The 24,643-nt window shown below is 41.6% G+C and overlaps 1 protein-coding gene across 1 annotated transcript in view; it reads left to right on the forward strand.

Moving 5' to 3' along the window:
* tiam1a (TIAM Rac1 associated GEF 1a) overlaps positions 1-24,643 on the forward strand; it is a 54,874-nt gene that overhangs the window by 17,203 nt on the left and 13,028 nt on the right. The window contains exons 3-17 of the mRNA XM_069146329.1: positions 193-848; positions 1,626-1,912; positions 3,052-3,324; positions 3,432-3,663; positions 4,555-4,727; positions 5,426-5,650; positions 7,129-7,314; positions 10,006-10,152; positions 10,450-10,524; positions 13,304-13,474; positions 14,707-14,811; positions 15,800-15,881; positions 16,135-16,221; positions 18,743-18,955; positions 20,115-20,248. Of these exons, the coding sequence (XP_069002430.1) occupies positions 200-848; positions 1,626-1,912; positions 3,052-3,324; positions 3,432-3,663; positions 4,555-4,727; positions 5,426-5,650; positions 7,129-7,314; positions 10,006-10,152; positions 10,450-10,524; positions 13,304-13,474; positions 14,707-14,811; positions 15,800-15,881; positions 16,135-16,221; positions 18,743-18,955; positions 20,115-20,248 (3,039 nt within the window). The 5' untranslated portion in view covers positions 193-199. The remainder of the gene's footprint in view (positions 1-192; positions 849-1,625; positions 1,913-3,051; positions 3,325-3,431; positions 3,664-4,554; positions 4,728-5,425; positions 5,651-7,128; positions 7,315-10,005; positions 10,153-10,449; positions 10,525-13,303; positions 13,475-14,706; positions 14,812-15,799; positions 15,882-16,134; positions 16,222-18,742; positions 18,956-20,114; positions 20,249-24,643) is intronic.

A 24,643-nucleotide genomic window follows, 5' to 3' on the forward strand; every position in this document is an offset into this window, starting at 1 on the left:
AAGTATGAATTTAGGTAATTCATGTCCCAGTTAATAAATGCAGACATGATATATACGTCACAGATATGCCAGAGATCAGTAAATATATATTTTTTAAAGTCCCCAACGTCTGAGCTTATAAGAATTAGTTCCAGCCTAAATTAAAGGAGAATGGGAACATTGTTTCACAGAAATGTCTTCCTAATTCCACAGTTGAATCATGGGAAATGTGGAGAGTCAGAATGGGAATAGTGGTTTCTATGGTGATGTGACGGGACATCTCTCCCGTAAGCACACGTCCCGCTCATTCCGCCTCACCAGCAAGCAGCCGATCACCCGGCGCTCAAGGCACTCTTCATCAGTGAAACAGGAACACAGAAACTCTGAAGCCTCAACTCGCTCCTCCAGCACCCCAAGCATCCCACAATCCTTAGCAGAGAACGGACTGGAACTTTTTAACGCAGCAGATGAGTTTGGAAACTTTGGTATCAACCCTCACTGGACACAACGCGTTGCCATGACAATGAGGCCGGAGTCCTATCAGCACGATGACGACCCATTAGCGACGCCAACTCCGGAGACGTCAGAGGCAGACACTGTGGCTCAGGATGGAGGAGAGGACTCAATGGGGGAGGGGGAGGGAGACGTTATGGGAGAGGAAAGGTACCTCCAGCGAATGACGGAGGGCCCTCGAGAGGAAGGGAGTTTTAAAAAAAAGCGGTCGAAGTCGGCAGACATGTGGAGAGAAGACAGCCTGGAGTTCTCTCTGTCTGACCTGAGCCAGGAGCATCTGACCAGCACCGAGGAGATGATCGACGGAGGAGAGGAAGAGGAAGAGGAGCAGTTTGCATGCCCCAGAGGCAGCGCAGGTGAGGATGGTAAACGCACAGCACACAAAAGATTTTTGGACCAATTTTGAAACCATTTTCATTGACTACATTAGTGCAAATTATTCTTCCATTTGCATGACTAGAAGATAAGTCTTGAACTCATAATAAAGTTTCTGGATTTCTCCCAAGTATATTGTTGTAAAAAAAAAAAAAAAGGTCCATTGTGGCAGTCCAACAAATGGTGACTGACAGATGAAAAGAAGTTCATAAATCTGAGGTGTTGATTTGATTCGCTGTACAGTTGATGAGGGGGATGCAGGTGGGAAACATTGCAGGTACTCACTGAGTAGGAAAAACATTCGAGAAAATCTGCTGATTGAATGTTGAATGCCATCCATCAATTGCAGCAGCTCAGTTGATCACAGGGTTGTTAGCTTAACTGGCACTGTGCAGGAGCTGCGGGAATTCAGCGTGACAGCAGGCGGTGGCTGGTAACTTAGCTGCTGAAGGTCTGAGCGCTGCCATAAGTGGTTGGGTAGCTCAGAATAATGCACGGGCTGGCTACACAGACACACACACGCACACAGACTCACAATCACTCACAAAAATCATACAGATTCACAGAAGGACGCAGACACGCATGGACAAGGATCAATATGGCATAGTAATGTGAAAGTAACTGACAGTTATCAAAATGCACTAAACTCACCTTGCTAACACACACACACACACACACACACACACACACACACACACACACACACACACACACACACACACACACTCCCCTACAATAACCACCTGTGTATGTTCCAGGCTCAGCTGAAAGGGCATCGTCTCTGGACCATCTGTGCAGCCAGCAGAGTCCTGGCCTCAGGGGACAGAGGAGCCGTTACGCTAAAAAACGCAGAGAAGCCGTCTGCGATGGAGACAGAAAAGGAGAGGAGGGGTTGATGTCTCCAACCGATGAGGATGGTGGCGGCTATGGAGCATTCACGCTCCCCTGCCGACGCTCCCACTGCCTTTCCGAGGGCTTGGTGGGGCTCGGGATCGCGGCTGCACCGTGCCCTGCCTTCCAGGGAAGACGAGCACAGACTACTCAGGTTTGATCACGTTAAAATATACTCAGGAAACAAAAGAGCAATTGGGCTAAATGTCTTCTTTGTCTACTTTTGTCTGGAATTCTGTCTTTCCTTTCCATAAACTTAGAATGATAGAGGACTTGCCAGTAGTGTCGAAGTTCAGGGGATTCACAGGCAACAGTCAATTGAGCAATTAACATTTTGTTGACAACCGGAAATATTTCCGCTGTGTATTCTGCAGCTGTGTGTATGCATGTTATGTGTATGCACATCCAAGCATGTGTGTATATTTATGCTGCTGGGAAGGGGATTACAAGGAGTCAGATAGAAATTCGCTGTGGGGCTTGTTATTCCCCACACACTGTCCTTACACGCATAAATATACACAACAAAGCACATGTTGAACATTATTTAGAAGATTTTCTCATGATCTTACTGAAGTAGATTAACTCAAAAGATTAAGAGATAAAGCAAAGTCAGGGTAATGTATCACTAAAAAGGAAGTTAATAAGAGATTCAATAGACAAAAATAAGACTACATCAGTAGAATAAAGAATTACTGTATGTTTTCTATAATTTTCACGTGTCATTGATAAAAAAAAAAAAAAAAAAGCTACCAAATAAAAAGGAAGTATAAAAATAGGGAACCAGGCTTTTCTTTCAACTCATTCCCAGAACCCCCAAGCACCCTTGGATAGCAGATCACCCTAAGTGCTTATTATAAATTCATCTAGCCGGGTGGAGGGGGTTGTTGGATATAAATAGACCGACAACACAGCAAAACAAAGATAAAAAAAAGCACAGAAGGAGACTCAGTTTGGTGAAAGGACAGAAAACCTCCTGCTCAAAGTGAAAAGCTTTCTTTTATGAGGAATACATGGAAAAACCTGTGTACAAACAAGACACTGAGATGCAAAAAAGCAACAGAGCAACATGTTTACACACACATATGTAAGCCCAGAAAACTCTTGTGTAGCCTGAGCTGTCAGGTTGATTTGAGAGAAATAACTTCTTGCATTATGTAGACTGGCAAATTAGTTATTCAGGTCAGTCAGACTGTGACTTCTCTCTGTCTGTACTTATAACGTCACTAGTTTATATTTGGGTTATTCACATACATTGACCATCCCTGAATAAATCAGTTCTGTTTCTGGTGACAGGACATCTCGGCCGTTTTGGGCGAGGGAAGCGAGTACGGCGACAGTGGGATTGATGGCGTTGCCACGGAGATAGATGGGGACGGAGAGTTGGTGTCCAGGCGATGTAAGGCCATGTCGGCCTCATTCTCAGTGTACTCAGCCACTGAGAGCAGTGTTTTCAACGGGAGCGACAGCGGCAGCAGCAGCGCAGGAGGAGGAGAAGGAAGAGGGGGTGAAGGAGGCAGGGGGGGAGTGTATGAAAACTTCCGTAAGGAGCTCGACAATCAAGCCTGGGTGAGTTACTCTTCACCTGTGTGTGTATGTGTATTTCTTTAAAATACAGATGTGTACGATTGATTTACTGTGTTTCTAATCCTGTCATCTTTCACTCACATTCTCAGACAAATCAGGGCAGAGACTGCACGGAGGAGGCAGGTTCTGCTGTAAGTGATGAGCAGAGCAGCGGCACGCTCAGTGGTGCGTATCCCTCGGACACTCTGATGGGCTGTGCGCAAGGCACAGTCAGGAAAGCAGGGGCTCTGGCTGTGAAGAACTTCTTGGTTCATAAGAAGAACAAGAAGGTGGAACCTGCAACAAAGCGCAAGTGGAAACACTACTGGGTTTCCCTGAAAGGTGTTGCATGAAGTCACTACTTTTATGATGAAGATTTGTTTTATCTGTATTTGATACTTGGGGAACAGTGGGGAATGGCAGAAATTGTGGGGCAACGGACTGCAGGTCTCCTCCACATTCCAACTGAGGACATTGTGTTGACAGGGTGTGCACCTAAGAGCTTGATGCCATCAAGAGGCTCCTCGTGAGCTCTCAAATGAACACAGACACTGTTTTCCATGCGCTAAATTGCTTCTGCAACTGAAAATATATCAACAACCAATTAATGTATTTAGATACCTAATATACCCTTTACTTTTGATCTGTTGATCAGTTTGATAGTAAAAGGAACAAATGACCAAACGTGTCACTTTTAACAAAATCTCGCAGCTCCACCGTCACTTTGAGATAAGCATCTCCCAAACAGTCTCTCATGTTAGACCATAATCGCATCAGTCTTAACACAGTCCATGCCCTTGGTTGTCACCCCTGCTGTCCTCTCTCACACTCTTCTGTGTGGCCTTGCATTTCCTCTCCTCAGCCTCATCACAATTTAATTTTACGCTGGGATCCGTGTCTAATCCAATCTCGTTCTATTGAAATGCACAAGATACAGCATCTGCAGCTGCCTGCCTCCACTGTTTCTGTCCACCAGCCTAAAAATAAATAAATGTGCCTCATCTTCATGACCCCATGTTAGAAGTTTGCACCAATAACTTACAATGTTGGTGCATTATTGTAATGTTTTTGTTATTAGGTTGTATAAATTCAAATTAGCAATATAACATTGATATACTCTACTTTTTTTTTTTGTGCAGTTTTTGTTGTATTTTTGAATGCATGTTCAGACATTTATATCAGCTGGTAAATCTAGTACTTAATGTGACCTCTTTCTTTTCTGTCTTCTTCAAGGCTGCACCCTTTTCCTGTATGAGTCAGATGGACGTTCTGGTATCGACCATAACAGCGTTCCTAAGCATGCGTTGTGGGTGGAGAACAGCATTGTCCAGGCCGTACCTGAACATCCCAAGAAGGACTTTGTCTTCTGCCTCAGCAACTCAGTGGGAGATGCTTTCCTCTTCCAGGTAAAAGAGGCTCTGGAATTTAAAACACGCATGTGACATAACACTTCTGTTCCTTTCAAAACAAAAGGGGAAGGGAAGTATTTTACGCAAACTTACAATTACGCAACAGTAGTTTTGTACACTATATAGTCCTTAACCAAAAGGGGGTCCACAGTTTTTCAGTCACTTCATCGTCTTTTGGGACTACATGACAACATCAAAACAACAGGAGAGTCAGATGGATGTAAATAGGAAGAGAGATCATTTCCCCTGGGTGATTTGTGTGTGTGTGTTTGTGTGTGGCACACAAATACATGACCTTTAGCCAATGTGTGGTAGATAAGACAGTCCGGTGTCCATGTGTTTGTTTTGTGTTTGACATGTTTAAAGGCCACACTGTCATACAGTGACAGTGATCCGCCACAGTGAGCATTGTGTGATATTAAAATATGTCTATTTATATGCATGACAGCTCTCCACAGAGACATTCAATCCATGAATAGGAAGATAAGTAATAAAATGATGATGAGATTATAGTGGCCACCTTCCTCCAGAGGCCGATATTGGGACTCCTACTTCAATTCTTTCAGCTGTCAGTTTCTTAATTTCATCTCCTCTCTATTGTTACCTTGTTTTGTTAAGCCCTTCGACGTATTCTTCAAAGATTTCACCAGCTACCTTCCCCCCCCCCCTTTTTTTTTTTCCCCTTGTCTTGGCAGACATCCGCCCAAACAGAACTGGAGAACTGGATCACAGCAATCCACTCTGCATGTGCTACTGCTCTCGCTCGGCAGCACCACAGGGAGGACACCGTGCGACTGCTGCGAACCGAGATCCGTAAGCTGGAGCAGAAGATTGACATGGACGAGAAGATGAAGAAAATGGGAGACATGCAGCTTTCCACCGTCACTGATGGCAAGAAGAGAAAGACCATACTTGAGCAGGTATGGAGGTAAATGGGGAGCTGAATTGTGCGTCAGGAACTCTGTAGTAAGACAAAAATAACACCCATTAGACACAAGAGGAAGTCTCAGTGTCAGAAAACCTTTTTTTATACTGTCATACTGCAAATTAGTAAAACTTTCCATCCCTGTGATGCTGATATGAACCAGGTTTGTGATCTCTACTTGTATCTCTAGCTTCCAGTTGACTTGACTGAAAACATCTCAGGGGCTTTACAGATACACATCTCTGTAACTTTGAACTGCACTGCTGCTTTCACACGCTGAAATCTCTGTACTAAATCATCTATACTGAGTGGCGTCATCCACACAAAATGTTCTTAAGGAGCCCGTCCAACCACAGATGTTTTCAAATATCCCAACTGGTGCTCATTTATAAAACACATGCAAGTGCAGCATAATGCAGAATATCCAGAACACATGCTGAAACACATGGAACACATACATTAGCGAGCAGGTGAACCTAAAGTCTCCTGATAATCCTTCTATATTTAATAGCTGTTTTGAAAAGAGACACAGATACATTTTGAAAGCTTTTCTAGGATCAGTTTGGTTCACTTTCCATGAAGCAGAGCTTTATTCCTTTTCCATGCAAGTCTGGAGTTGCTGATTGTTAAAGCAGCCCTACATGTAAACATTGGAATCAAGCTTAAGAACGTGATCATTAATAATAGGCCTACTTGTCTGAGCAAGTCTCTATGTATTTATGTGTGTGGTATTTGGTTGATAGAGAAACAAACTTTACATAAAAGGCACCATGAAGTGGTGAATGTCAATCATGCAGAACAATTGCCATTCATGAGAAAGCACTCTGATTGCCTACAATTAAGGCACATTTACTAAAACTGGCATCAAAGGAGAAAAGAAAACCTCAACCTGAGTAGTAGGTTATATCATCATTTTACTCATTTCAAGATCCATATCTGTAACCATAATAATTTACTGAGTTTATGTTAATAGACATAATGCTCAGAAACTGCCATATTGTATTTTTGAAGTGAAAAGACTCAAAGAAAGAGCAGTTGTATTTATTTGTATAAACAAATGGGTAATGACAACAACCAGTGCATATTATATTGCATAAGTTTAGTTTGTGTTTCATGAGTGTCCCTGTATTCCACCTCCCACGGCCCACCCTGTGATACATTGCACATAGCACAGCAGGTCGGCAACTGGTGGGGGTTGTGTTGGTGAGTAATACCTCTCCACAGGGGCAGCAGCACTCCCACATCTCACTCCTCTTGAAAGGACCAAATAACCATCGAACACAAAGTCATCTTTTATGCATAGTTAAGCTTTTTTTTTTGTGTGTGTGTTCTTTATCACCCTTGTGGGTTTCATTAGTGGCCAAATATGGAGGCATTTGATAGATGAATCTGGATCGTATCAGCAAAGATTGCTTATGTTGCATAATCACAAATACATCACTGTCGCTTTTTACTCATCTTTCTCACTGTTAGATCTTCCTGTGGGAGCAGAACTTGGAGCGGTTCCACATAGAACTCTTCCGCTGTCGCTGCTACCTGGCCAGTCTGCAGGGCGGCGAACCCCCCAATCCCAAACGCCTACTGGGCTTCGCTTCCCGTCCCACCAAACTGGCCATGGGACGACTGGGCATCTTCTCTGTTTCTTCCTTCCATGCACTGGTAGGATTAAATCTGTCTCTGCGCTATGCACATTCATGCACACACATTTTTTTTGTAATGGTGTCTGACTGCTCACTCAGGTATCTCCCAACTTGCTTTAATTTTGCTCCCAAACCTAATCAGAGCTCGGAGCTTAATCGGAAACTCAAACTCTGCCCCACGTGTCGCTACATGTTCCACTCGGCATTGCGTGAGAGTTTCCCAACTGTCTACCCTCAATAGCAGCCCAGCTTGGAGAGTGGGTGTGTTTATTTGGCTAGAAGCGTCTTGTCACATACGCCTACTGAAAGCAAGAATTGCTGCTTGCCTGACAAATTTTCAAACAAATAGATACTGCATGTAACCCAAGGTGAAAACCCAACTGAACAAGCAAGGTCTACTGGTTTGATTCTGACACTGGCCCAAAGCAGGGCATGAGCAAAGTGGAGCCGATTGTCACCCCAAATCAGCCCAAGTCAAAATATGCATGAATAAGGACCAAAGCTTGCTCACTTTTCTCACATCTCTCTGAAGTCGGAGCAGAAGTGTCGGTCTGAATTATCTGTCAACCTGGCCAACCTCATGATGTATGTCATATTCATATTCATCTTTTAATTTACTCTGTGCAAAGTCATTTCAAGTAACTTTGACAACCCAAAAATCTCAGCTGTGACTTCTAACTCTTATCTCAAGTGTAACCAAAATCCAAACTTTCCTTTTAAGAAAGTAAAACAAAAAGCAAATACATCCTAACTCTGGAAACCTATGCTCATCTTTTTTTTCTTACATTTGACCTGTCACCAGATTGGTACAGTACATACTGAGATTTACACCCTTACACACACTGTCCTCACTGCCACATTCAGATCATTCTCATACAAACTGTCCTGAAAGCTGGAGATAAAATGCCAATGCCAATTTGTTCTCATCAATTGCTGTCGTCTGTTTTCGCCTTTGGCTTAAAGCCAAGGTATTAGCTCACTGCTCTACACCGTGTGTGTTGTCATCTTGAGCGCTCCAAGAATGTACAGAAGGGAACAGCACCATAGATGGAGTGATGTATATGCTTCCGTGTATCATGCGGCTGTTTGCTCTGCCGAATATCGTCCAGGAAACAAAGAGCAAAGCGGAGAAGAGGTGGAAGCAAATATCTCTGTTGGCCAGTTTCATACTAGCAGGCAATCGGATAAGCCAAACATACACTAACACACATGCACACACATGCACACACATGCACACACACAACATCAGACATTGACAGTGTTTTTTTTTTGTGATTGGTGGATCAATATAAACTCTGTTAGTAAGCTGCCATCCCCGAGGCACTTTCCCACAAACAGGCTTAACACTCTCTGCCCCTTGCCCTCCCCTTCCTTTTACTGCCTACACCCTCACTTCCTTTGTCTGTGTCTATCTCCCTCTGTCTCTCTCTCTCCTTTTCCTTATCTGACTTTTTTTTTCTGCTATCTTTCTTCATGCTTTCATCTTTTCTGTCTCACCCGTCTCTATTTTCCTTCCCTTTGTGTTCTTTATCACATCCCATTTTCTTCCCTGTTTTAAACTTTGTAATTGCATTTATCAAATATTGCTATAAATGAGCACATTTATGAGGACAGTCACATATTTGCTACGCGTAAAACGACACTTTAAATGATTTACATTGAATTGAAATACATTTACAGAATAAAGAACAGAGCGTGGCAGCTAATTAATGAAATACAAAAGTGTTCGAATAAACTAATTCATTTTGCCTGCAGCAAAATTGACTGTACTCTCTCTCAACTCTGCAGTTTTTTCCTCTGTCACAAAAGGAATGTTTCTAAGTTTGTCTGCCTTTACTTTCTCCATTAATACCTTCTATTCATTGGGGTTTGTTATTATCTTTGGCCAAAAGAGACAGCGTAATAAAATAGGCAGGAAAAAGGCCCTTTGCACACAGCTTAAATAAGAGGACTCTTGAAAACAGTTTGAGCTGTTATGCTTGATGTGTGTGTGTCTCATGAGCAGCGACTCGAGAGGCGACGGCACACACTGACCGAACTGCAGCATGTATGTCATATGTACATATACAATGTAAAGGGAGTCTGAGCTGCTCATAGTAAAGTTGTTGAGTATGAATTAACCCAGAAATGCCAAGAGCTGTTTCTTTGTGATCGGCTAGTAGGTCACTGAAAGAGATGGGAGGTTGAAAGCACTCAGTGTGTGCCACTAGTACAAACCGGGATGATGAAAATGTTTGTTTATGTTTGTTTACAAGCTTGTGAGTGCATTTGCAAGAATGAATACAAAAAGAGACACACAAAGACAGGGAGCCACTACTGTCAGTAAAGAGCATGCACTGTCTCTCAGTCCCCTTATTTGTTCTTATTCCATTCATTTGAGCAGCGACTCAATAATATGATAAGAGCAAAGTATATTAGGTTGGTATCAAATATCAAATGCACAAAAAATTACCAATGAGGAGTCAAACAAGCTGTGAGTCATTTAGATGTAAACTAAGTAAGGCTAATATTAGATATGGATAAGTGAGTTGGAAATAAATAAGAATTGATATTAACTACACAATATGGAATCATTATCTACAAAGAAAAGCCACAGAAGTCTTTTAATGGGCTGTATTTATTAGAAAATCAATTCCTCTTTAAGACACAGTTTGTATCATCAAACTTTCCATTATTCACACCCTGTTCTCTGTAATTATCACCGTCACAGGTGTCCGCTCGGACAGAGAGCAGCGTCCGGAGGCGGAACCAAGCAATGCCTCGTACCTTCAGCAAACGTCGGAGCCGTTTCTCCTCCCTCTGGGGGCTGGACACCACCTCCAAGAGGAAGACCAAGGGGCACCCTTCAATTGACCAGGTTTCCATAACAACACATTCTTACAACAAGCTTTTAATTGATGTCATTGTTTACTGCCAGAATTAAGAATTGGTGAAATTGGATATTGGTGATGATCCATGTTAGCTACTAAATTTGTGACAAACTGACCTTTTGTTTTTGACATGCAACAGAAATAAATAATACAAAACATTCTATGTTCACAAGGTTGATAAATATCCAGATTTGTACTGATCTAGCTGTAGCTGTAAAAACTGCTCCATAGGTGATGTACTTGGGTTTATTTGATGTTTCCTACTGTGCTCTGTGTGACTGCAGGTGTTTGCTGACGGGATGGAGCCTGTGAGAAAGCCCTTGGAGCGCATGTTTGAAGACTCCGCCAGTGAGAAATCTGTAAGAGCTCGGCCACCTTTATTAGCCAAAAGCACCATCACCATAAACATCTCCATTTCCATTGTAGTTATTTCCAATCCTGTAGACAAAGGGAGATGACAAAGGTCACAACAGATACAGTGAATGTTTATGTCCATACAGTAATAATCTTAAAGGCCAAATACAAAGTTCCTCCTTACTCATCTGAGATTGGATTCACTACAGAGAACCAGAGCACATGTAGCTGTAGGCTAATTCGTTGTCATTGTTTGCCTTTCTTGTAAGCCAAGAGAAGAATTACTGGGGCATCTGATGAATCTTTGCACTTGTATAATGGGTTATGGGGCTTCTTAAAACCCTGAGGCCAGCAACATTGCTGGATTTTCCACCTCTTTTCACTTAACTCATCTTATTGGTGCCCCGCTCTTCATTTGGTGGGTTATCTGGGGGAGGCACAAAATCACTGCACCCTTCCGCACCACTGCACATTTCTTTGAGGTCATTTTCAAGCTCGTCCTTTAACATTTTTAGACATCCACTTCCCTCCTCGGTAAAGAGTGATTGGAGAAATTTGCAGACTTATAAAACTTTAAAAGCTGTAGAATCTCAATTTTAGAATCATCAGATAATTCTAGAGTTCATATGTAGAACATAAACAGCCTTTTTCATTTTCTGCAGCTGTTTGTCTTCCTGCATCAGTCATCAAATTATTATTCAAGTCTTTGCAGCGTGAACTTGGGTCGAGAGCTTCTTCCTCTTTTGTCTCACTTCTGACCATTCTGTGTCATTGCCAGAAATAATGCCATTATTCTCGGTCTCCATTGTCTTTTAGTTCAAACAACATTCCCAGATAAGTGCTGACAGATTCCCATTCCGATTTTCATTTGCTCCAGGCTATTCCAGCTCCATCAGCATCACATAGGCTATCAACTGGAGGGATATTTTTGTCGGCTAATCCCATTGAGACAAATTTGATCTGATATGTTCAGATCATTAGCTTTCTGATGTTTCAACAAATTATGCAGACATTTGCCACCAAAGGGCCTGGCAGTTTCACACCATCTGTGCTCTCATGTGTTTGCTGTATTGACCACAATTTAAAGACAATTGCAAATAATGAATATCTTCAGAGAGAAAAATAGGTTTCTGGTTATCACAGCCTGGTAAGTGGTGAATTCCTGTGCACTGTAAGGAAACATGTCCAATTACCCATGGGTTGTGCAAGGACAAGCATGCCAACTCCATATTTTATGAGAGCTGGTAAAAGGCAGCAGAAATGAGGGGGGAGAGGAAAGAGAGGCCTCTGTCTGAACCCAGAAGATAGAAGCAAACTCTGCAGCAATAACAGGCTCTGGCTGAGGAGGCCCCCAGTGGCAGAATGGGAGATCAATTTCCTTCCACCCACGCCCATCCTCAGCTGGCAGGGTATGGGATGACCTTAAAGAAATGCACGAGATGTAACATGCCTCAGTCGGTGATAAAATAGAGCTGGAAATGCTGCATCAGTGACAAAGATTTAGGATTTCTCAACGAGCATTTCCATCAAAATTAGTTCCAAATGTTCACATCTGATGGGCTTGTCCCAGATTTCATTCTCTGTTTGTTCTGGGGAATCCCATTGTTGGCTTTAAAGGGGAATGAGGGAAAAGCAGAGTTTAGTATGCCTCCAAAAACACTCCCCTTAACCCCCCCCAGCAGAGGCATCCTAGATAGACCAGGAGGGAAACCAGATGGTGCTGAGCAGGGTTGGGAGTTCAGGGAGTTGGGGGAGGTACTAGTTACAGGCCCCCCAGTCTGTTGTCTGTCTGAGAAAATGTATGTGTGTCTTTCTTGATAACTGTGTGTATTTGTGTTTTGTTTTTGAATACAAAAATGTGAGGTCGCAAGTTTGTTCTATTTCCTTCTCTGTCTCCTTTTCTCTCAAACACAGAGATTTACACACAAACACACACACACACACACACACACACACACACACACACACACACACACACACACACACACACACACACACACACACACACACACACACACACACACACACACACACACACACACACACACACAGATACAGACAAATCTAAGTTCATTATAACAGGGACCACCAACCCTGATTGTTAACTGTCAGCAGATTGTATGGCATGGATGAAAGATGGGGAGGAGGGAGGGAGCTGATAGAGTGATGTACAGATAGGGGAAAGGGCACCAGAAGGAGAGACAATGATTAATGGGAGGAAGGTGCGATAGAGGAAAGAAAGAATAAATGTAGATGCTGTTACTTGATTGGAGGAGATATGTTACAGACAACGTGAGGTCAAATAGAAGAGACAAGCGAGAGAAGGTAGAGGACAACATGGCTGCCAGATTGTCGGAGGTCAGGCTGAAGGGCTTAAAGGTCACAGACGATGGTTTAAACAGAATGCACACTCGACCATGAAAATGTAAGGGCACACACATATGAAACACACACTCATGCAGGGATGAAATGTATCAAGAGGCTCTCATCAACACAAATGAATTCGATTTTGTAATCAGATCTGCTGCTGTGCTCAGGCCCCACCTGTTTCCAGTCTAATCAATATCAGCAAATCTGGTGGCATTTCTGAACAAGAAATAATGAGGGATTATATATTATATTTCAATTGTGAATAACAGAATTTTTTTTTTTTTTTTCTGGATCTCATCGTGCACTGAAACATTTTCATGATTATATTAATGTTGGCTCGTTGTCTGCTTTTTCTTGGCACAAAAGCTGCTCAAAAATGCAGAAACCCTCTTGTGTGTGTGTTGTATTTTTCAGAAGGAGAGAGAAGGCTCAGTGAAAAGTCTTCCTCAGCAAAACGTAGACAGCGATATTTGGGTTCCCGATCACCTGAAACCCTCCTGGGTGTGTCTGCCGAACAATCAGCCTGTCCTGGCCATCATACAGCCGGGTGAGACAGTGCTGGAAGTCCTGAGCACCATCTGCAAGGTGAGCCATTATTGATAGCACTGCAATTGGGAAATTACAGGAGACTGTTTATTAAGTACAAGCCTGTTTCTATGAGGTTGAAGTGTGTGTTGTACAATACATTGCACAGTAAGGGTGGTAATTACACACCAGAATTTATGCACTTATTCAACAATATAAAGTGACTGTTGGCCCAACCTTTTCTTTTTCATAGCACATAACTTTGTTGTGCACACACATACATAAACACACATTGTTGCCATAACTAAGATTGGTAACAGTCAAGCTGCTGAGATTCCAAATAATTAATTTTTACAGCTTCGTCAAACACACGCAATTATGAGGTCTAATAAAACTGCAGTCTCGTTGAAGCTAGTTTAGAATACCATAAATAGTTACATAATAATAATAAAATTTGACCATCTTACAATCTGTTGACAACTAAAGACAGGCAAACATGTAAAAGCCCACATTTTTTTTCCAAGTTTAGTTTGTGGTAACAGGAAAACAACAGGAATAATTAGATACAGATTGAAGGTGTAGATGTTGTCTTCTTTGGTGTAAATCTTAATATAAATCAAATGATAAATGAGATGTAAGACTTTCTCCTTTACTTCTAGGAAAGCAGAATAGTGCTGTGGATGTCATCTGTGCTCTCAGCGTCACAGATCTTTTAATAATTTTTTAACTTAGAATAAAGACTGCACATGTCACACACAGTCTTGTCAATTTCAGTTCCACTTCATCTCTTCTCTCTAATTGGTCTCAGTCAGAGGCACACATAGAATAACGATGCCTAATGATACGTGTATGTTACAGTTAAAACTCGGTTGAGACACATGTATAAAACAGACAGACGTATGTGTGTGCATCTGGGCCTTCGTGCATACATGCCATAAACACATCACAGGGAACTGGAGCGTTTAATTCATAGTGCTGTGTGTTACATACATGCAGACATACGTGGATCAGTTGCATGGCTGAATACGTATATATCTGCATCCTTTAAACAGGGTATGTCATGTGTTACAGACTGTGATAAAGGTAAGGCTGTTTTGTTTTGATAGGTTAGTTTAAAGATGTTATCCACGTGTTACATTACAAGATGGACTCAGATTCACATCACAGGGAGAAAAAAAATATTATTATTTTGAACTGGGAATGAATACAATATTTATGATTGTCTAATGCAGCTGGTTCCTCAACTTAACTATGTATTTTTGCTCATTGCCCTCCTGTTTTGTTGCCCCCAGACCCATAAGATCGACCCCTCCGGCTACTACCTGCGTTTGAAGGTGTGGGTTGACAACCAAATGTTTTTGTACATTCCCAAATTTGAAGAGGACATCTCTGATCTGGTGAGGAAACACGCACTGTGGTAATGACGTGTGATGCAGGCTGAATATCCTATATATCCAATAAATAATCTAATATATGGAGTATTTCACTGCGTCATTTGGAATTTAGTTTGTTTGTGTATTACTTTTGTTGTATTGCAGTCTCAGCTGAGACAGTGTCCCATTTGGATTTTGGGGTCTCCACCTTGTTATTAATAAATGTTTGTGTCTTTATTGGCACACATGGATGCATGCTTCTGCATGTTTTATGACTTGCATTGCTGATTGGATTTGCAATGCATACAAAATTCCCTGGATGCAAAAGAAGCACGGTTGCATGTGCTATAAATTATGCAAAATAGTATTTCAAGTGCACTGTGAACTACCCGTTTTTTTTTTATTGCGTGTGCCTATGTTTGGACTTTTCTTATTATTCATACAAACAATCAGACTCCTTAAAAAAGACCTCACCGCCACATCATTCAGCCATGGTAAACCCCAAAATGAATTCTCTTTGTGACGGTGCTTTGTAGGTGATACACTGAGATCTTTCTCAAAACAATCATTGTATAGCTCGCTCTTTTCCTCAAGAGCTCTTTTATCTTCCTTCTTTGATCAGTGACTCATTTCACTGTCTTTCATCCTCAGTCTATGATATTACATTATTATTTCTCCTCCGCGAAGGCTATTGCACACTGCAGACTTCTGTTCCCGTCGGTTGCTTCGTACACACAGCTGTGTCTATGCTCCCGGCCGCGGTCAGGTCAAAGCCTTGTCTGAGCACCCACTCACTTCACAGACCTGAAGTGAGGGGTTTTTGACCCCACAACCTTCACATTCAATTTCTCTGTTAAGGAGCCACAATAAATAATACATGAGTCTCTTCATTCTTTACCAAAAGCAATAACATGACCTCATCCATCCAACAACATTGCTATCCTTCCATTCTTATGCCAATTAAATTAAATTTTGTATGTGTGTTTGTGTTTGTGTTTGTGTTTATCTGCAGCTCTACAAAGAGATTGAGATTTGCTCCAAAACCACCAAGGTGATCCGGTTTGACAAAACCGAGTCCTGCACCATCGGATTTGGTATGCTTGTCTCTGACAACAGCCTTCAGTTCTTATATTCTGGATCAAACTGATTTTGTAATGGACTTTATTGAGTCATGCTTTGTTAATGACTAAATGGGAATGACCCAGTGAGAGCACATGTGGTCTTAAGTGGATCTAATCACTCCGTTGTTATGGTGCAGCAGTGAACACTGTCAAATGGAGATATTTCAAAGGGGTCTCAAAGAATTAATGAATGAATCTCTTTGTGTCTAAATATCTTTGCCTATAGGGTTTTCTGTGGCAGTTATAGATGAGGATGGGGTGCAACAGCTCCATATTACTGAAGTGAAAGCAGGAGGACTGGCTGCAGCTAAAGGTACCCATTTCCTTTTTTATGGACAACCAAACATGAAACGTGTAATGTTCTGTACTTTTATTATCCTGAAAGTTGATTTTCAGAAATATAATTTTTTTTTTTAAGTAAACAGAAAAACAGGATAGTTACTGTGTTGAATCTGAGTGAAATACCAGCACAGGTTATGTACAGGGTATGTAAATGCCTGGTAGATATTTCTCTCTTGAACTGACATTACACACTCAACACCCAAACATGAGAAACACCTGATTCCACATGACATCTTATCAGTGTAGCTTTGTGTGACTTCATCAGCTTCTCAGCTAACATAGTTTATTTATTTATTTTTGAGAGGTAAGTATAGAGGCTTAGAATGGGGGTGGAGGAGAGATGGAGAAAAAGTAAATGCATGTTCTGTCTAAAAAGGTTTTGTCAAAAGAAAAGATAAAAGCTGCATGCTCATAAATTATGTGGATCAACTTTCAGCACACCTTGCCTTTTTTAAGGATTTATAAACTTAAAAATGAAGTCCATGGGGAGGTCATTCACAGCCAAAAATACCTCATTCACTATGTCCACATGATAACAACCAGCAACCTCAAAATAGAAAAAACAGCAAGTAGTTGGAAAACATCTGGGAACTTATCTAAAAATATATTATATCTAAAACGACATGAATCACATGTTCCATATTCTATATTTGCCAATCAAATTATTCCTGACTTTAATCCCGAAGGAATTCTGTGCCAAAATAAAAATAAGTAAATGAAAAGACTGGATAGGAGCTGTTGATTTATGGCTTTCTTCTTTCCTGAGACCAAAAACTAAATGCCTTTGTCTGCTTTGAACAACTGGGTCTCGAGATCAACCCCCATTCACTGGTCCCTATCTCTTTACCAACGCGGGGAGATCTAATGGGTTTGAGAAACATGCCGCCGAGCTGTAGATACAACACTAATGTATAGAAAATAACATGCCCCACTATTTATATCCCAGGGTCAGGCCAAGGTTACTCAAGTGTGAGATTGTGCCCCTCAGTGTATTAGCAATCTAAAAGCTGCTAGCTTAGCATTCTGCCAGCAGCCAGAGGACGCAGCTGTACCGACTATCCTCCTCTATAGGCGAGTGGAAATACAGAAAGCTTTTGGCATCCAGATAACAGAATGCTTCTTTTTGCAATATTACACTATATTCTGCTGAATCACTGACTTAAGTATGTCAGGCACGACTGTAGTGGGTCTGCGTGCGATGTGATGAGCATGTGCAGGCGTGTGGTTTGTTAAGAATGAGGAGAATGAATGGGGCATGAAAGAGATCACGCTTCAGTTTCTGCAGGGTATACGCAGAAACCAGGCCAGCCCTGGACAAGGAGCACCGAAGGGTCTTTTTCTCTCTCTCACTGTAATTCCTGTTTCCCCCTCCCCCCCGACAGAAGCACACACAAAGACACATACATGCAACACACACAGCAACGCACGCACAGTCATACACACACAGCAGTATATGGCCAGAGGGGTTATCTCTCTCTGTCCAATAAAGACTCTGCTACAGCTGACATTTCACATTCCAGACAACTAGGTCATAACTTACGGCCAAATGTGTGCCTGCTGTGTCTATATATATATATATATAAAAAAATATATATGTATGTATATATATATATATATATATATATATATATATATACACTGTGTGTCTGTTTCCTTCATCGCATTACAAAAATCATATCGCTAAATCTCTGCTGTTTCTATAACAATAGACAATGAAATGAGCCTAAAGTTGGAAGAAAAGATCATGTCACTAAAAAAGGCTTTGTGTCACTTAATTCTGCACCGAGGGCAGGTGAGACCGCTGTCAGAGCCCCTAAGCAGGTGTCGCAACCAATCAGGTTTATTGGTGAGGTTGGCTGCTGATTGGTCTGCTAATTAAGTGCTAATTCTCAATTAACAGAGCTGGGCACAGGTGGTCAGGGGGAGGGGCAAGACAAGAAGCCTCAAACTGAAGCTGTGTTTCAGGGAAGTCACTGGTGTCTTTTTTTGTATATAGTGCCATATAGCTCATATGCATGATGACAGGACAGAAATAGACAGGTTGAACAAACTCCCTCTTAGATCCTTCCAGTCTTGTTAGATCATGATTTGCCTCCAGCAAGCAAGCAAGCATGGAAGGATGCATTTTTAATGTATTGGAACACATTAGAGTCCCAACATGTCTGATTTGTCTCAGAGCTGCTTGTTAGGAAGCCTATGGTGCTAAAGTTGTGTTTGTTTAGATAATTTGAACACATTAGCGCTCTTGAGTTGAGGGCCCATAGAAAAGCTTCTGTGTTGGATGTTGTTTTGCTGTTTGATCATGAACTCACAGATAAATCCCTTACTTACCGTGCGTTGTTTTTTAGGACTCTATTTTCAGTATTGCAGTGTATTTCTTTCCAAAATCAATCCACTTTGAAGGACACCATTTTTACCAGCATTTAAGAGCTGCCCTGTACAAGTAGAATTAGAAATTTATCGCTTTGTTTTCTTACTTTTTGTTCCATTAGGTTTGAAAGTAGGAGATGAGATTCTGCTGCTCAATGGTAAACCTGCATCTGCTCTCCAAATGGACGATATGAGGGCTGCATTTGTGAACCAAGCGTTAACCTTGAGTGTCAGCACCCTGCCCCACCTGGACCCTCGGGTGCTGTGCTCCCTTCCACCCCGGCGCTCCGATGGAGAGCAGGACCCAGCCACAGACGTATTCTCCCAGAGCCAAGGTAAGGCTTCATGTTCGAGATAAAGAGAGTGACAAATGTGGTGAGCTTTTTCAACAGTTTTAAATTGCAATAGAGATCTGTTGCTGGCCTTCAAATCAGGTAAAAGGGAGAAGGTAAAGAATGAAAATTAAATATAGCTTTTGATGTATTAACCTTGCAACTCTGTTCAGCCTAAGACACAGAGACTGAGAGAAAGACTGTCAGACAGGAACCACTCCAGCCACACCCTAAGATGCCTCATGCTGTTATGTAACACATATTTCTTTTGTTAAATTCAGAAGGAATGGGACTATTCTGGCTAACACTTACAAGAGGAATTGCTTGACAACAAAGAAAACAAGATAGCTTTAATGTCGAAACTTTTTGTCCTTTTTAGTTTTGTATTCATATTTCCTGTGTTGTATGATTTGTGCACCCTCTAAACTCCCAACTTTGTGTGGTGAAAAAAAAGGGGAGCCTGCATATGGTGATGTATCTTTTTTTTAAGCAGAGGGTGAACAGGGCAATCTGCTAATTATGCATGGTTCCTGTCTGATAACTAACCTGCAGGCAGCCGCCAGCCTTCCTCTGACCTGCTCTTTTTATTTGTGCAAGGGCACAATTTGTATTCCTCACAAACTGGGGCTCGCAGTGCACAGGCTGACAAGCTGGCATTGTTTATACGGGGACTCAGAGCAGTATGAATATTAATATGAATCCTTCAGCAGTGTGGAACTGTCATTGTGGAGGATATGCCGTATGCAAAGGGTCAGACGGAGAGTAAAAGACTTCAGAAGCCAGATGGAGGTAATGATGATGTCACGCTTAAGAGGAGGCGGGTGTACACAGGAGTTCTTTAACACAGAGGAGCCTGTATTGGAGATTTTTCCTGCTTATAAAAATAATATTTTTATTATGGTGGAAAGTGGTAAAGGGAATGTTCAAGGAGTAGGGATGTCTACTCGCAGGTTACTTTTTCAAATACATTCAGAAAGATACCCAGAAACTTCAACTCCATTAAAGGAAGAAGTGTTGACTAAGAGAATCAGAGTAGGTTGGTTTATCGATTTAAGGAAAGATGCTATAATTGACTATCAGAGAGAAGTTCTGAAATATATCATATCGTATCATATCTGTGCACTCTTCCCTCATCAGATCTCTCTTTTGTCTCTGTTTATAGAAGACATCTTGGACGAGGTGTCGGGTTTGACACTCGAGAGCCCAGATGAGAGTTTGGAGGAAGGACATCGACTGACCCTGCAGAGGCCCGGAGAACATCCGGAAGACAAAACCTGCACAGGGACTGGTCAGAAGGTAGGATCTGGCCTGCAAAGACACAGCGATATGTATACACTCTAAACCGAACGTACATAACAGATAAGGGGATTAACAGTTTAGTTTTACAAAGAATGGGGTTTTGTACACGCACTGTCAGATGTGTTGCTGCGGACAAAAGACAAAGACCAGAAGCTTTGCTATTTAGTTTGTGAATTGTTTTGTTGCAGCCTTTCTGCCCAATGGCTTCAAATGTAGCGTGGTTCATTTCTTACTTTCACACTTTTCATCTCAGACAGCAAAGGAAAACACCATTGATCAACAATCCAAAACATTCTGGATGTATGCTTGAACAGACAGTGAGAGTCCCTGTGTTTTATGTTTATATAGAAACCCTTTGGCAGGTTTTATCAAGAAGTATTTCTTCACCAGAAAGCTACAAAGGGGAAACTGGTTGTCTGAAAAGCTGGAAGATTCTCAGTGGCTTTTTCTCATGTGATACTGGTGACCTGTTTAACAAAGTCTACTTTTGGGACGGACAGATCAAAGACAAGTGTGTAAATTGTCTGACTCATGCGCACAGTTTTTACACCATATTTACACGTACTAATATATGCGATATGGAAATTGTTTTAGCAAAATGAAGTCCAACTTGATGGTTACAGTAAATTTGTAAATTCTATTGAGTTCTTTAACCTACTGTCGCTGAACACTGTTACACTGTAGCATGTGTGTCGGTCCTTGCACATAAACAAATGTGTGCATAGCATGTATTGGATGTGTGTGTGTGTGTGTGTGTGTGTGTGTGTGTGTGTGTGTGTGTGTGTGTGTGTGTGCTCTGCAGAAATGGAGACAGACAGGTGAGTGAAAGAGTGAGTGAACAGCATCACTTTGTAATTACGATTATGTCTGGTCTGATCAAGGTCGGTGGTGTGATTGCTGGAACAGGCCGTGTGCCAGCCAGTCTCCCTTGGATACGGTTGTCACTTACATTACCATGGCGATGTCTGATAGCCAGAAACCAACGTAAAAATTTGTTTTCGTTGATAGCCTAGACATGAGTAAAAGCTGAGGAAAGGGATGAGACAGCGCTGGGTTCCCTCTCGGCTGTGTGTCAGTGAGTTTCAGTCTCGAGGGAGGACTAACGGGGTGAGGTCAGAGCCGGCTCCAGTCTAATCTCAGTCCTGTTGTAGAGCAGTCGTTCTGCGACTCCATTGTGCCATTATTAGTTGAAAGCAAAGTATGAGAAAACTACTGACAGATCGGGTTGCCAGGATGGCTTAATAGGGGTGGCAGGCCTGCTTAACTCACTGTTGGTGCACTGGACGTGAGGAAAACATTCAGTTCGTGCTTAATCTTTACAAAGTGGTTTGAAACTCAGCACAGTTTTCTAATAAACATTTAAAAGACTTTGCTTTGCTATTTTAGGCTCCCTGCTCTCTGCATGCTGGAACAAATCGGTTCAAATCATTCCAAACAAGTGAAACAAGAGAAAACACAGTGCAGCATGCAATCTTTTATATAACACATTTTAAATAGAGTGATATAATCATTTGAATGTTTTAACATTTATGTAGTGTTACCAGTGCCAGAGTAGCTGTACATTGTGTATACAGTAGTGGAAACAAATTGTAGAATTTTATCACCATTAAATGAGCGCAGATGTGTGTATGCAGGGGAACTAAAAATAGTCTTTAGTCAGCACAAAATTACTCTAGAATGTACATGAAACAAAATACTCATCAGATGACTGTATTTAATGCATAGCCATATGCTTCTTTTTTTGTTTGTTTTAAGTTTGTTCCACGTATACAGTCCAGACCATAACCATTTGGACCGTCACACATTTTTTTCTTTTGTTTATCAACAAAGTCTGTTTGAAATGTAATAATGGCTGCTACATTAAAGAGCTAAATATCAGCTTTAATTCAGGTAGCTTTACATCAGCACTGAAAGAACTGTGTGCGAGATATTGTCCTGACCATGCAAGTGAACATAATCAAAATAGCAAAAATGTTGCTGGGTAGATACGTTATTAAATAGCAGGTTCATACAGAAAAACTAGAAAATGACAAACAAGCTGGTAGACCAAGGATTGTCTTGGGCAATTATTTGCATGTCAAAGTAAAACCCCTTTTATCAAACAGCAAGTTGAGAATGCTCTCCAGGATGTAGGCATTTATAGTTGCTTCTCAAGAACCAGGATAAGACAACAGAGGCCAAGTTGCAGTTTGCTAAATCATTCAAAACAAAACCGGTTGAGTTACAGAGCAAGTTTCCCTATGGAACAATTTCTATCAAAATGATGAGAGGAAAATGTATAAAGGGTTCGAAAGAAAAGGAGTAGTTCATTGGTCGAGCATTGTGGTGCTTGTGTTATGGCTTGGGCTTGGATGGTTGCCAATGGAACTGGCGCCCTATTGATCACTTCTGACCGAAGCAACAGGATGAGTGCTGAGAGTTACAGAAGCCTTCTGTGAGCTCAAATTCAGCCAAATGCATCAAAACCTACTGTAAAACATTTTATCACTCAGCAGGACAATGATCCTCAACAAACTGCCAAAGCAGCCAAAGACATTTTTAGGGTGAAGAGGTGGACAGTCCTTTACTGGCCGAGTCGGTCATCTGATCATACCTGAACTGAGCTGCACTCCACTTGCTGAAGAATGGCCACAGCGACAGTCTTGGGGAGCATCACCATCATAAAATATTAAATACCTGACTTCTCATGAATGTGTCCACTTTGGGTACGATAAGGACTATATCTCCTCCACATAGCCAAAATAATAATAAAATGATCAAAACACAATCCAAATACTTAGTCTGAACTGTACTGAAAGGAAAAACAATTCACAGCAAACTAATACATCAGAACAGGTTACCAGTATAAAATGCTCCAAAAGTCTATGATCTTCATCTCACCTCCCCCCCTCCCCCCACCCTGCTCCAATCTAACACGTGCTGTCTGATTTGTGTCCTAATTTCTATCTGCTGCAATTTTTTTCCCATCTTCTCTCTTCTGTACCCCTTTTTTCCCCGGCTATTTGATTTACTGTCATATATTTTGGTCCCATAATTGAGAGCAACAATGTGACCATGTCCTGTCTCAGACACGACAGCTCAGTTTTGTCCCCTTTGATCTCCCAGTCTCCTTATCCTACTGTCCTTTGTTTTGAATGCCCTTTCTTTCCTCCTGTCCTTCCAGTTTCCCTCTGATCTCAGGTCCTTTTTCCGTCCTTCTCTTCATCACTAACCCCCTGCTGTTCATTTCCATAAACAACATGAGGCTGCTGCTGGCGCTCAAACAGCCCGCTCCCTTAGCTCTCCAGCCGGCTGTGAGCCCTGACCTTTAGCCTGAACACTTGGATGCTCCTTTTGTCAGCAAAGACAATCCAAATTTACACAAAAGCCATGGGAAATACCAAAACCATGTAATTTCTCTCTCTCTCTTTTTTTTTTTTCTTCTTAAATCTGTGTTACTTGTTTTTTTTTCCCTTCATGTTTATCACTCTTTTGTTTCCCCACTTTCCTCTTTGGAAATGCTCCCAAGTGATGAGGATTGTGTCTTCCTTCGTTTCACCCAGTGCCTGCGGTCACATGGCGGCAATGGGCTGAGGAGGAAGAGGCAAAGTGGGACAATTTTAATTATCCCCACATTCTAATTACTTCATTCTCCACAGTGTTTCACATCATTTAGTGGAGATAAATGAGTGTCTGGCTAGCCGGAGGAAACGGGAATGTTCATTATTTTAGACAAAGCACAGAGCCACCTCCCCAGTATGATAAACCAACCAAGAATACAACAGTGATTGCTTGGGATAACAGCAATAATAGAGATGACTGTGATTGCTGGTGTTCTCCAAGGTGTAGTCCGCCTCACTGACAAGTGCTGCTCATAATTTACAAATGTCTATCAGCTAGGCTCAGGGGCATATGAAATGGAAAATACATTATTCAGTGTTTGAAAGGTGGGGGGACAGTTTCCATCAAGGTTTGTCATGATTGATGGTATAATTGCAGCTACTTATTTGCATGCAGTGTGTATTTCTTTAATGTCGTTAATTTAATTACTAACTACTATGAATCCATAAGTGGCATGTATCTTTAGCCTTTGTTTTTAATTTGTCCTTTCATGAGCCTCTTCTACAATCAGAACTTAACAGCTCCGTGTCATTGCTGCTGCCCTTTTACAGTTATCCACTGGAGGGAGCACTGGGTTGATTCTTAAAGCCTGCAAGAAAACAAGTGTTTGCAATGTTAACACTGAGCATGCAAACAGAACAGATCTGTTTGATGTGTTGTTTGGAACATATCGGTGGTCAATCATTTATAGATTTTATTTTATTCCATGCGTCTAGGAACAAATAACCTACAAAGCCTTTAAATTAGTTTAAACATACAAAATTGAATTTTCTTACATTCCGTTATTACTTC

The sequence above is a fragment of the Embiotoca jacksoni genome, unplaced genomic scaffold, assembly GCF_022577435.1.
Source record: "Embiotoca jacksoni isolate LCO1_2020_lvr unplaced genomic scaffold, fEmbJac1.0.p SCAF_13, whole genome shotgun sequence".
In the NCBI taxonomy this organism is placed as follows: Eukaryota; Metazoa; Chordata; class Actinopteri; family Embiotocidae; genus Embiotoca; species Embiotoca jacksoni.